Below are 14,291 nucleotides of genomic sequence, written 5' to 3'. Positions count from 1 at the left end.
GATCTGATTTTTCGGACCTCTCCGTCCTTACTTGGCCTCCAGTTTGAAGAGATGAATGCAGAACTTGAGGAGAACAAAGAGCTGGCTGAGAACCGCCATTCGGAGCTGGAGAAACTACGTCAGGACTTTGAAGAAGTGACCACACAGAATGAAAAGCTTAAGGTAAGGGAAACATCTCCCAGGAGCTGTTCTGGGCAACTTCGTTTTCCTCTAGCCTGGAAGCGCATGGTGGGCAGGGAACCTCTCTACCAACTCTATTGCATTGTATTCTCCCAAATGTGTAGTGCAGGGCTCGGCACTCAGCGTGCGCTGAAATATGCCATTGATTCAGGAACTTGATATACTGAGGGGTGGCTTTCCACCCAGTATGACACGATCTATTAAATGTTAAATAGTGGGCAGCAGCTAATCTCATCTGGTACAAGCCTTGACCAGTATTGGCGCTCTGGTTTCTCTAGACTGCTTTTGGCTTAATGTTCTGTATTTTTCAAGTCACTTGTTGTGTGTTAGGGCCCCCAAACTATTAATTGCCCAGCTCCTCCTCTGCCCCCTGGGGAGTAAGAGGTGCCGGGGATTGGAAGAGTCCAGCTACCCGTCGCCATCAGCAAAGTGTATAGAGTTAGCCTTTGTATTCCATGAAGACACTGTTACGGACAGTAAAATTTGCCTCTTGAATGTGGGGGCGGCCCACGGTCCTGGCTATATTGTGCGCACAGTGTGCAATGAACCAGTATAGCCCTGTTTTGGCAGAACTAGTATGGATTCATAAATCATTTGAAATCCAATTTAGTCAGGAAAATATGACATTGTTCAAAATTTTTTGTTTGTTTCTCTGTTGATTTCCCTGGTTCAACGCTCAGTGTATTAAAGCTATTTAGGGAGTAGAAAATGGGTTAAATCAGGCAAGACCCTGAAAAATCTCTTGTCTGCTTATGCCCTGGAAAGCTCAAATGATCAGTAATTAATCTCTTCCCTAATGTGGTGGTCTTGGCCATATGATTGGGTGTGATGATTTTTTCCGTGAGATTAGACTTTAGTAAAACAATATGGAATGAAGGCTTATTGAAATGATAGTTGGAAAGAAAGTAAAATTGCAGCATAAACTAATGCAGATTGATGTGATTTTTAAAACTGATTAGGAACCTTCAGTTGTAAGCAGTAGAAAAGATCTCTACCTATTCCAAGATGGTATCTTTAAATTGGGTTTTCTAAGTACAGACTGTATATGCCAAGCACCATAAGTATTTTTAGCACCCTCAGTTTTGAAAAGAATAGCCAGAATGCATACTCGAAAAATGGGATACTTTCAATGTATTTTATCCTATACATGAAGTCTGGATATGTTTTGATATGACCAGAGTGGGTTTCACAGTTCTTTTCTCTTGATCCCTTCATTTCAAAAAGAGATGTGATTTTTATTTTCCAGCCTGCCAGCCCTATATGCTTAATCCTGGAATTTCATTTCCCAGCATACTTTTTGTGTGCCTTTCCCATTGCTTAATACAGTTAAAATGCCCATGGTGGCAGTCTGATCATAGGAGGACTTTGTCATTTTTAGAAACCATTATTCCATACATTACCATATTTTGAATAATCAGGCCAACTGTGCTAGATGACTCTTGTCTTCAGAAATTTCTAGCAGAAATATCTGGGTTATTTATCCAGATTACAGAGAGGATGTACTTTTCTCATTCTTCCTTCCTTTGTTTCCTGTCCATTTAACTTGGTTTCTCCCTCCCCCTTCCCTCCCCTGTCCCCCCAGAGCAGTGTGGCCTAGTGGAAAGAGCACAGTCCCGGGAGTTAGGGGACCTGGGTTCTGATCCTGGCTCTGCCACTTGCCTGCTGTGACCTTGGGCAAATCACTTAATTTCTCTGGGTTTTAGTTTCTTCGTCTGTAAAATGGGGATTCAGTGCTTATTCTCCCTCCTACTTAGACTGTGAGCCCCACGAAGAACAGGGACTGTGTTCGACCTGATTAACTTGTATCTACCCCAGTACTTAGAACAGTGCTTGACTCATAGTAAGCACTTAACAGATACCGTTATTGTTGCTATTATTATTATTGCCTCTAATTATTATCTAATTATTGCCTCCTAGTGTGAGTTGGTATGTGTCCATCTTCCTATGAGCCTGTATTGTAGCCCATTCCTTCTTTTTCTGTCTCTGTGACAGGGCATGAAGGATGTTTGTGAGTTCTTGTGTGAATATGTCCTCTGTTGTACCTGTGTGAATATGAAGGAGGCATGTTGGAAGGAGAGTCAGAGCCCCCTGCATCACCTGGTTAGGGTGCTGGAAGGCCTGGGGAGTCATACTTGAGCTCCTCTCCTCTCGGCACTCTGGTGGGTGAGTGGGACTTTAGAACCACCCAGAAAGGCCATATGGTGTCGGGGAGATGGAGGAGTGACAAGCTGAGGCACTTTTTGCTTACTAAGACAACATTTTTGGCAGCTTGGACAAATGGACCCCTGGGATTTTTCTACCCCTGGCTAAGATTAATATAAATTTTCACAGACATTGACCCATGGTAAAGCCTACCAGATTAGCAAGGAACATCCCAGTAATTAAGATCCTCCTGCATTCTGGTTTTGCTAAATGTCTGGGAATTCTTCCCTAAGCAGATATGTCTGGAGTGGGCTCTTTGAACTTGCTTAAAGGCCAAGGCGTGACAATTTGCAGAAAAACTTAAGGAGTATAAGCGACCCCTCTTTCCCAACTGTTGTGTCCCTTTAACAGCGAGCATGAGAGTTGAGAAGGATGAAGCAGTATTTCTGGATGAATCAGCCAGTTTCTCCTCTAATCACTTATGTTAAAAAAAAAAAAAGCCTTTGTCTAGGGAATCACTTTTTACTCTAGGGGAAGTCATGGGATTGGATCGCTGTAGTAATAAGTGGGTGTGGATCTGTTTAAACTGCTAATACCAATCAATCAGTGGTATTTATTGAGCACTTACTCTGTGTAGGGCACTGTACTAAGTCCTTAGCAGAGTACAATAGACATCCCATCCATTCATACATTCATTCATTCAATTCAGTTGTATTTATTGAGCACTTACTGTGTGCAAAGCACTATACTACGTGCTTGGGAGAGTACAATATAACAATAAACCAACACATTCCCTGCCCACAACGAACTTACAGTCTAGAAGGGGAGACAGACATTAATATAAATAAATAAATTGCAGATATGTATATAAGTGCTGTGGGGCTGGGAGGTGGGGGATGAATAAAGGGAGCAAGTCAGGGCAACACAGAAGGCAGTTGAAGAAAAGGAAGAGGGCTTGGTCAGGGAAGGCCTCTGGGAGGAGATGTGCCTTCAATAAGGCTTTGAAGGGTGGAGAGAGTCATTGTCTGTCGGATATGATGAAGAAGGGCGTTCCAGGCCAGAGGCAGGATGTTGGCGAGAGGTCAGTGGCGAGATAGATGAGGCCGAGGTTCAGTGAGAAGGTTAGCATTAGAGGAGCGAAGTGTGCAGGCTGGGTTGTAGTAGGAGAGTGGCAAGGTGAGGTAGGAGGGGGCAAGGTGATTGAGTACTTTAAAATCAATGGTGAGGAGATTTTGTCTGATGCAGAGGTGGAAGGGCAACCACTGCAGTTGCTTGAGGATTGGGGAAACACGGTCTGAATGTTTTTGAGGGAAAATGATCTGGGCAGCAAAGTGAAGTATGGACTGGAGTGGGGAGAGACAAGAGGCAGGGAGGTCAGCAAGGAGGCTGATACAGTAATCAAGGATTAACGTGGTAGCAGTTTGGATGGAGAGGAAGGGGTGGATTTTAGCGATGTCATGAAGGTGGAACCAACAGGATTTAATGATGGATTGAATATGTGGGTTGAATGACAAAGAGAAGTCAAGGATAACTACAAGATTACGGGCTTGTGAGACAGGAAGGATGGTGGTGCCGTCTACAGTGATGGGAAAATGAGGGGGAGGACAGGGTTCGGGTGGGAAGATAAGAAGTCCCTCAAGGACTTCACAATCCAGGTACAATCTTGATATATGTACTGTATTATATATAATACATATACTGTGATACAGTATATATTATATAATAATTTATCTAATAATGGAAAGAATTCAGAACCGTCAACCTTAGGAGCTTGTCGCTGCTTTCCTGCGAGTACTTTCATAACTCTGTACGTGGTGGTTTGAAGTTGGTTTTCCATAGACTTCTTTTGCCTCACACGAGTACTTATAAAACTCAATTGCTGTCTGAGGCGTTGTTCGAAATGGATTCCAGCAGTGTTTCTGTCTTCCCTCCTTTTGTGCAGGTGGAGTTGCGAAGTGCTGTGGAGGAGGTGGTAAAGGAGACCCCAGAATACCGGTGTATGCAGTCACAGTTCTCCGTTCTTTACAATGAGAGCCTCCAGCTGAAAGCACACTTGGATGAGGCTCGCACCCTGCTTCACGGTACTCGGGGGACTCATCAGCGCCAGGTGGAGCTCATTGAGGTAGTAGCCTACTGTTTTCTCTTGCCTCTTTGACCATTTTCTTTTTTTTTCCTTCCAAAGTGATCAACAGAACTTTTTCTCCACTGATGTTTCCCAGTTCCTTGCATGAGGCCTTGTGTAGACACAGTGTTCACCTTCCAGGAATTGAGCCCTCCTTTTCTTTTCTGGGACAGAGTAAGAATTCCATATTGCTTTCAGCAGGATCCCCAAACTTAGCACTGGTGATATTAGAGTACGCCCTTGGGTTTATATTAGAGTACGCCCTTGGGTTTCCGATCTAAGACCTAATGGGCTGTGTTGTGACCTAATGTTCTTCAATCTTTGGTTACCTTTGATACTTTGGAGCACTCTCTAGGCTTGGTTTCACTGACCCAGTAGTCTTCTGATTTCTCTTCCTACCTCTCTGCTCTTTCTCAGTCTCCTTTGCTGGCTCTTTGTCTTCCTCTCCTTTTTTTATGGTATTTGTTAAGCGCTTACTATGTTCTAGGCAGTGTACTGAGTGCTGGGGTAGATAGAAACTAATCAGGCTGGATAGCATCCCTGTCCCACATGGAGCTCACAGTCTTAATCCCCATTTTACAGATGAGGGAACCGAGGGTCAGAAAAGTGAAGTGACTTGCCCAGAGTCACACAGCAGACAAGAGGCAGAGTCGGGATTAGAACCCAGGTCCTGCTGACTCCCAGGCCCGCGCTCTTTCCACTAGACCACGCTGCTTCACCCCTTGAACTGTGGGTGTTCCTCAAGAATCTTTTTTGGGTCTTTTTACTCTTTGCTCTAAACTCATTCTCTCAGGAAGCTCAACTGCTCACCTGCTATCAGCCAGCTACCAACTCTGTGCAGATGATACCCTGATCTCCAACTCACCAGACCTGTATTCTCACCTGCTTTACACTCTATCTCCTCCCGCCTCCAGGACATCTCCACCTGGATGATCTGCGAGCACCTTAAAGTCGTTCAAAACTGAGCTCCTCTGTCTGATTTTCCCGTCACTCTTGACAACACCACCATTCTCCCTGTTCCAGAAGCTTGCAGCCTTGATGATGATGATAATGATAATCATAGCTTTGTCTTGAACCTTCCACATTCAGTTGGATTCTAGGTGACTAGCGGTACTATCGTGACAAGTGATACAAAAGCTAAGAAAAGAGGCTTTGAGAAGAATTCATTTTTAGATGCATCAAGTGCGATATAGTGATGGTGTAACCAAATTAAGATGTCCTGAAGGTAAGAAGGAAAGGGATCATTATGAGGACTGGTGCTTCTAGATTTGAGAGTTACCTGAATGGAGGTGGTAATTCAATGAAGTGAGCATATTAAAACAAGAAAAGCAAATGATCCAGAGCTGAGTCTTGACAGATGTTGATACATTGAAGGGTGAGGGAAGAGGAGGTGTCATGAGAGCCAGTGCAATTTTTCTTTTCCATGAAGTGAGAAAGGATGGGGGTATAAAGCATCTTCTAGCTTTCCGAAACAAAAGGTGAACCTCCTGACAGACGGGAAAGTTGACGAAGTGGAGGGACAGAATAACGTATGTGAGGGAAGGGAACTCTTATGCTTATTGGCTTTAGTCTTTCCAGGATGATTTGAATTTTAGTTGAATTGTTTTTTTTCCTCCCTCATTTATTTCAGCGGGATGAGGTCAGTCTCCACAAGAAGTTGAGGACAGAAGTCATACAGCTAGAAGACACATTGGCACAGGTCCGCAAGGAGTATGAGATGTTGAGGATAGAATTTGAACAGACACTGGCAGCTAATGAACAAGCAGGTATAACACTCTCTCTCTCTCTCTCTCCCTCTCCCTGTCCCTCTCTCTCTCCCTCTCCCTCTCCCTAAAGGGCAGTGATTGAATTGCTGATTTTATGGGATTAGCAGAAAATAAAATTAATTTCCAGTGACCCCAACATGGTCAGTTCTTGACATTGTCTTGTGACTCAATTTTTCACAGCCTGATTTAGGCTTACCTAAACTCGTGACTAATTCCTTCCTCTTTGAACTCCCCCCCCGCCCCCCCCCCAAAAAAAACCCCAAACTCTTGGTGTAATATTTTCCCCCTTCCCCACATTGTTCTTTTGGAAGTTTCTGTTGGCTTTGACTTTCTTGCCTTTTCATTACCTTTTCTTTATTTTGGTGTTTCAGGGCCTATAAATCGAGAAATGCGTCACCTCATCAGTAGCCTTCAGAATCATAACCACCAGCTAAAGGGGGAAGTCCTAAGGTACAAGCGGAAATTGAGAGAGGCTCAGTCTGACCTGAGTAAGGTAACTGCATGAAGAACATGTGCCCTGCATCAAAACAGGGAGGAGATGTTTGCCTTTTAGTGCTGTATTGCTTTCCGTACCATACTAAAAATACCCCTGGCTTAATTTTTATTGCTGCCTCCTGGGAAAAATAGAGATGCTATGTATTATTAGAGAAGCAGCGTGGCTCAGTGGAAAGAGCCCGGGCTTTGGAGTCAGAGGTCATGGGTTCAAATCCAAACTCCACCACATGTCTGCCGTGTGACCTTGGGCAAGTCACTTAACTTCTCTGAGCCTCAGTTACCTCATCTGTCAAATGGGGATGAAGACTGTGAGCCCCACGTGGGACAACTTGATCACCTTGTATCCCCTCCAGCGCTTAGAACAGTGCTGTGCACATAGTAAGCGCTTAACAAATGCCATCATTATTATTACTAGTAATAGGCCAGGGGCACACTGCAGCCAGTTGATTGATTTCAAATAATTTTAAATTGTTCCTGATATTGCTCTTGTGGTCAGGCGGGAAATCTTACTGAGGTGGGGCAGCTAGCAGCTAAGAAGGGCAATGTGTTGATTGCAAGCACCTCCTTACCAGTTTCTGCTTATGTTTTGTGTTTGTTTGTGTATTTGTTTTTCCTTTGTGGATTCTTTCAGACCCGCCTGCGTAGTGGTAGCGCTCTCCTGCAGTCCCAGTCAAGCACTGAAGATCCCAAGGAGGAGCCAGTGGAAATCAAACAGGAGCCAGAGGACTCGTCCACTCAGGGGTCCGCATCCAAGGCCAGCCTGGAAGAAGCCAGTGACACCAAAGCCAAACGGGACGAGGAGGAGCGAGAACGCGAGAGGCGCGAGAAGGAGAGGGAGCGGGAGAAGGAAAAGGAGAGAGAACGGGAAAAGGAAAAGGAGCGGGAGCGGGAGAAGCAAAAGCAGAAGGAGTCAGAAAAGGAGAGAGAATCGACCAAGGATAAGGAGAAAGGGAAACATGAGGACGGGAGGAAGAAGGAAGCAGAAGTGATCAAACAGCTGAAGGCTGATCTCAAGTGAGAGCAACACTATTGGTTATTTCTCTGTCTTCTGTTTCCCTGAAGATATCCTATTTTTCTGTGTTGTTTCCATTAATTTGGTGATATGGTATTTTAGCAGCCCGCCAACTGTTGGTGCTCTGTAGCAGGATTGGGCAAAATGATTCTAGCCTGTGGGCTAGATTCAGCCTGGCTCTAAGCCTGCAAGTTCTGCTGACGGCACCTTCTAACCCCACTCTGCTGCAGCCACGATTGCCAGTAGGCATCCCGTGGCACCGTGAAACCCACAGTCCAGTGGGTTTGATGAATGGAATCCCATTCGGCTTCTGGGTTAGGCAGGAGCTGCCAATTTTGGAAGTGGCTGTACTTCCAGGGTTCAACCCCCGCCCCCAACACAACTTCATTACAAAATACGGCCATAAGATTACCCACTCCTGCTCTAAAAAGCTATGATGAGCGGTTGGGAGTCAGAAGTATCTTTAGGTTCATTGATTATCTTCATGTTTGTCTTTGTTTGGCTGAAAGATTCACTGAAATCTGGGAAGGGAGAGACTAGAAGAAGGGTTTTTTGGTTTTTTTTAAGGGGAATTGAACCCATCAGAAATCTAATCCCAACCTGTGTGATCCAGGAGATAAATGAGTCACCTTACTACAAAGGCAGGCATTCCTCTCTTCCTCCCCAGGTGTATAATTTGCCCCATTGCCTCGCTCTCACCAACTTGTCTGGTTGTTACACAGTTGTCCTGTACTCTTAATGCTTGTTGTGTCACCTTGAGGGGTGGCAGAGGCCCACCTCACAGCAAATGTGTGAGATATAAAGAGCAATATGAAAATGTTTTCCTTTTCAGTGAAGATACTCTGATGGATTCCTTTCCATGGTATTCTGTGATGTTCTCATAACATTGGGCTTTCGTATTGGTAGGAAAGCACAAGAGAGTCAAAAGGAGATGAAGTTATTGCTAGATATGTACCGCTCTGCACCCAAAGAGCAGAGGGACAAGGTTCAGCTAATGGCAGCAGAGAAGAAGGCTAAAGCTGAGGTAATCAAGTTAAATGTCTGCCTTTCTGTCATTCTTGTTTAAGTCTTGGGTGAGTTTTATATGTATTTTAAGAACACAGCATTGGGGAAAAAACTGCCATATATTTAGGTATATGGCAAAATTTCACCTGTATGACTTTTGTTTTTAATTTTATGGTATTTGTTAATTGCTTACTGTGTGCCAGGCACTGTACTAAGCACTGGGGTACATACGAGCTAATCAGGTTGCACACAGTCCATGTCCTAGGTGGGGTTTCACTGTCTTAATCCCCATTTTACAGATGAGGTAAGTGAGGCCCAGAGGAGTCAAGTGACTTGCCCAAGGTCACAGAACAGACAAGTGGGGGAGCTGGGATAGAATCCAGGTCCTTCTGACTCCCGGGCCTGTGCTCCATCCACTCAGCCATGCTGCTTTTGCACATACCTCAACAAGTGAACAACTTTCCCATCTGTAAAAGGGTGCTTTCCTCCCTAGCTTTTAATATTTTTAAATGCTATTCGTTTTTAATTGTCATTTACTTTTACATCTTCTGAAAGACATCAGTAAGTCTGCATGGGGCAAAATTAAGATGCCTGCCCCCCTGAAAAAAGGAAGAACAAACTCACATTTCTTAATGGCTCATCTTAATAATAGAGTATTTAGTGTGTACTGTGTGCAAAGCACTGAACTAAGCACTATAAAGGAAATACATAAGATGAGATATAGGCATGGCCCCTGACCCCAAGGGGCTCATGATCTAAGAATGGCACGGGGTGTTGGAGACAGGCACATAAGGAAAAGTGAACAAAGATGCAAAAGGTCTAGACGATGACAGATATGAAAGCAGCCACCCTTCAGCCCTCTTTTCTTTCAAACAAATTTTTGTATTTTGTTTTATTTCGGGGTTCGGGCTAAAAGCTACTAATTTAGGCTTATAAAATTGTGGAGTATTAGCCATGAAATTGCATTCTTGTATGAGCCACCTGATTGACCAGGGTGTTGACTTGGCTTACTCTGCCCTCATCCTACGCTCTGCAGATTGCCATGAGGCACCCCAGGCCAGCTCTAGGCCGTATGGACAAGGCTTGGGGGTAGGAAGGGCCTAAGACAGACGTCTTAATCAGGCGCTGATGTCAAGTTACTCCTGGTGGGCTCTGAACCAGGAGTAATGGCTTGCGACTGCAAAGATGTTACCACTGACGGCACAACATTCCCAGCTGTGAGCCCCATATGGGACAGGGACTGTGTCCAACCTGATTAATTGCTATCTGCCCCAGAGCTTAGAGCAACGCTTGATACATAACAAGTGCTTAACAGATACCATAATACTAAGAAAGCATTCATTTGGCACTGAGGGTTAGCTTTGTGTCAATGAGGAATTCTCCTAAAGAATCCTTTGCAATAATATATCTTGCCTCCTTGTGACCCTCACACCTCCAGAGTATCATGGTGCCTTCCTGTCTAGTGTTTCTGCTCTTTCCTTTTGACCTGTGTCACACAGTGCTTCACAGAGCACCTTCCTGAAGCATCCCGTCCCCTCCCATGTCTGCTCATGACTTATTTTGTCTTCTCTTTTAGAATCTTAATTCCTTGCGAGCTGGGGATGTTATTTCATTATTCTGTAGTTCCCAAGTGCCTAGTAGACTGTACCATTCCAAGTGGCACAGTGCCCAATAAATGCCCCTACTGTACTTTTAAAAGATAAAGTGTAATTCAAATGCTTAGACTCTGAGCCCCCTGTGTCCCTACCCCAGTCTTTACCACAATGCTTGGCACATCATCCTGCAATTATTATGCTTAGCTTAAGCAGCTTCCCTTTGTGGAGTTATTTGGGAATGAGGGGTTTTGTTTATTTTTTTAAATAGTCTCTGGCTTTTTCATGCCTATGAAAGCTAACTCCTGTCTCCTCACAGTTGGATGATCTCAGGCAGAGGCTTAAGGACCTAGAAGATAAAGAGAAAAAGGAAAGCAAGAAAATGGCTGACGAAGATGCCCTGCGGAAGATCCGAGCGGTAGAGGAACAGATTGAATACCTGCAGAAGAAGCTTGCCATGGCCAAGCAGGTGAGGAGATCTTGCATTGGCCCACTAATTACATGGACGGTTCTTGATGGGAAGCGGCACTAGAAGGCCTTGCCTCTTCTAGTGGGTAATAGTCCAGCTCCGGTTCAGTTCTGTGATTGATCAGTGGTATTTATTGAGCACTTACCGTATACAGAGCACTATAGTGAGCACCTGGAAGAGTACAATACGAGTTGGTAGACCCTATCCCCGCCCTCAAGGAGTATACAATCTAGAGAGCTCACCCCAGCGAAATTTTGGGTAAAATGAGAGAAAATGCCTCCTTCTTACCTTATTCCCAAGAAGTGAGATCCAGTGGAGAGTGGGAGATGATTATCCAATAACATTTGAGTATTTGTTACATATGTGGCATTATAATAGGTAGTATTACCTATACTACCTATATTATACTATACTATATAGTATACTATACTATACTATAGGTAGTATACTGGGTAGTATATACCCAGGAGATTATTTCCATCTCTTCAACTTGAACCTGTTAATTGGCGCTTTGTTTTAAAAATGGATGAATGACACTCAGGGTTATCTAAGATTGAACAGCCATATGTAGGTTGTGGTAGAAGAAGAAAAGCCAGAAGGGTTTAAAGAAGTTTAAATTGAGGATTTTCCCTGAGGGAAAATGTCAAAACATATGGTTAATATACCCTGAAAGGCTCCACATGTTTTGAGGCTTCTTTTGCAGGCCCTTGATCTTTGCTTGTTCTTATTACCAGGGTGGGGTAGCTTCTAATGTCATTATTCAAGTCTTTATGGAAAATGAGAAAAGGTAGGTCTTCCTTTGCAGTTTCTAGGGGAACTGGGAAGAGGGCCAAAAAAAAAAATCAACTTTTTTCTTTTCTTTTTTCTTTTTTTTTTTTTTTTTTTTTGCCGACCCAGGAGGAAGAGGCCCTCCTCTCAGAAATGGATGTAACAGGCCAGGCCTTTGAAGATATGCAAGAGCAGAATATCCGTCTGATGCAGCAGTTAAGGGAGAAGGATGATGCCAACTTCAAACTTATGTCAGAGCGCATCAAATCCAATCAGATTCATAAATTGCTGAAGGAAGAAAAAGAGGAACTAGCAGACCAAGTCCTCACTCTAAAGACTCAGGTAAGCAGAAGAGAAATGAATGACTAGGCCTTTCCCTGCATGGAACCAGCTATCTTGTAATCTGCTCTCTTGCTTTTTTATGGTACTTGTTAAGCATTCTGCCAAACACTGTACTAAACATTAGGGTAGATACAAGACAACCAGATCGGACATAGTCCCTGTCCCATGTGGGGCTCACAGTCTTAGTAGGAGGGAGTAGAATTTCATCCCCATGTTATAGATGAGGAAACTGAGTCATAGAGAATTTAATTGACTTACCCAGTGTCACACAGCAAATAATAATAATAATGGCATTTGTTAAAGCGCTTACTATGTGCAAATTACTGTTCTAAGTGCTGGGGTGGATACAAGGTGATCAGGTTGTCCCCCGTGGGGCTCACAGTCTTAATCCCCATTTTACAGATGAGGTAACTGAGGCACAGGGAAGGTAAGTGGCTTGCCCAAAGTCACACAGCTGACAAGCGGCGGAGCCGGGATTAGAACCCACAACCTCCGACTCCCAAGCCCGGGCTCTTTCCATTGAGCCACACTTCTTCTCTGACTGGCAGAGCCGGTATTAGCACCCGTCCTCTTCCTACCAGGCCTGCGCTCTTTCCACTGGTTCATGTTCATTCATTCATTCAATTCATTCAATTTCAGCATCTACTATGTGAAGAGCACTGTCCTAAGCTTTTGGGAGAGTACAATATGACAATAAACACATTCCCTGCCCACAATGAACTTACCGTCTAGACCGGGAGACAGACATTTATATAAATAAATATTGCTTCCCTTGACTGGCTTAAGGTAGATGAGGAAGAAGATCATCCATAAAGTTAGGATAAACACCGTGCTGGAGGCTCTAAGATAGAAGCAGTGTGAGAAGCTTGAGAGGCCTAATGGATAGAGCCCAGGGTCAGAAGGACCTGGATTCTAATCCCAGCTCCGCCACTGGTCTGCCTTGGACAAGTCACGTCTCTGGGCCTCAGTTACCTCATCTGTAAAATGGGGATTAAGACTGCAAGCCCCATGTAGGACAGGGACAGTGTCCAACGTGATCATCTTGTACCTACACCAGCACTTAGAACAATGCCTGGCATATAGTATGCACTTGACAAGTACTGTTTAAAAAAATTTATTTTTAAGAAAAGGAATCTTGTTCTGATCTTCTCCAGTTTGGCATTTCTGAGGCTATGTACATCTGTGCTTACAATAGTCCAGATACAGTCAAGCACTTCTCAGGTTCCCCTGGGAGACCCTGGCCTTTTTGATTAATCCATCAATCAGTGATATTTATTGAGCGCTTACTATGGGCAGAGCACTGTACTAAGCATTTGGGAGAGCACAATACAACAGAGCTGATAGACATATTCGTTCCCTGCCCACAAGGAAACATAAGTCTGCAGAAATGAAGATTCCACCTTCATCCTGATGAATTTGTTCCAGGATTGTTTGTGTTTATTTCCGAGGAGTGCAACATATTGCCAGGATTTATAATTCACTCCTCCTACTGGGTCACTCCCACCCCGACTCCATTGTGCCACTCCTTAGGTCTTAATCCATCACCCAAAACGCACTCAGCTTCTTTTTACTGAAAATACATTTTACTGCAGGTTGAGGATGTTTAGCATCTTTATTTCTGCAGACCATGTTTCTTAGAAAACTGTGGTCTGCACCTACTTTCCCTGCGGGCTTTTTGCAAAATGAGAACTTGGGGACCAGGCAAGAGAGCTATCTGCTCGGTGCAACTCATCACTTCTTCTGAAAATATAACTCAGTGCACAATACAAGAGGCGTCTCCCCCTCTCTCTTTCTTCCTCCTCTCCCCCTCTCTCCTTCTTCCTCCTCTCCCCCTCTCTCCTTCTTCCTCCTCTCCCCCCTACCCCCTCATAAAGTCCTTTATAAGTGAGCAGCTCCATGGTGGTTCCTTGGCTGAAGAAATAACTGCATTTTAGTCTTTAGTCTTTAGTGACCTAAACATTGCCTGGCTCACCAAACTCACTCACTCACACACACACACACACACACACACACACACACACACACACACACACACACACACACACACACTCTCTCTCTCTCTCTCTCTCTCTCTCTCTCTCTCTCTCTCTCTTTCCCCTCCCCTCCCCTCCCCCCCCCCCCCCCCCCCCCCCGCCATGGATGGGTATGTATCTGAGAGAAAGAGAGATTGCCTTTTGTCTGAGAACCTCAGTGCATTTAAAAACATATTAATGACTCCTCACTCCATCACCGTAAGATAGGTACAGTCTTACAGGTGGGCAAATGAAAGTTTGGATCTTGTGCCATTTCCTGGATTCTTACTCATTCAATGGTGAACCCTGGAATGAAGCTTAAGGCTTGTAGCCCATGTATATACAATCCGCCATACTTGGTGGCCTTCTGCTAATGGAGGGTTAAC

The 14,291-nt window shown here is 44.3% G+C and overlaps 1 protein-coding gene across 5 annotated transcripts in view; it reads left to right on the top strand.

Moving 5' to 3' along the window:
- The window catches only part of RNF20 (ring finger protein 20), a 44,970-nt gene that overhangs the window by 25,386 nt on the left and 5,293 nt on the right, over positions 1 to 14,291 (top strand). For all 5 annotated transcript variants that reach the window (XM_038769450.1, XM_038769451.1, XM_038769449.1 and 2 more), the window contains 8 exons: positions 43 to 162; positions 4,265 to 4,444; positions 6,075 to 6,210; positions 6,582 to 6,703; positions 7,337 to 7,719; positions 8,624 to 8,741; positions 10,634 to 10,783; positions 11,681 to 11,893. In XM_038769450.1, coding sequence (XP_038625378.1) covers positions 43 to 162; positions 4,265 to 4,444; positions 6,075 to 6,210; positions 6,582 to 6,703; positions 7,337 to 7,719; positions 8,624 to 8,741; positions 10,634 to 10,783; positions 11,681 to 11,893 — 1,422 coding nt within the window. The remainder of the gene's footprint in view (positions 1 to 42; positions 163 to 4,264; positions 4,445 to 6,074; positions 6,211 to 6,581; positions 6,704 to 7,336; positions 7,720 to 8,623; positions 8,742 to 10,633; positions 10,784 to 11,680; positions 11,894 to 14,291) is intronic.

Source organism: Tachyglossus aculeatus, chromosome X4 (genome assembly GCF_015852505.1).
Source record: "Tachyglossus aculeatus isolate mTacAcu1 chromosome X4, mTacAcu1.pri, whole genome shotgun sequence".
NCBI lineage: Eukaryota > Metazoa > Chordata > Mammalia > Monotremata > Tachyglossidae > Tachyglossus > Tachyglossus aculeatus.
Note: the sequence above shows the minus strand (reverse complement) of the source record. Positions and strands in the feature narration are given on the sequence as shown.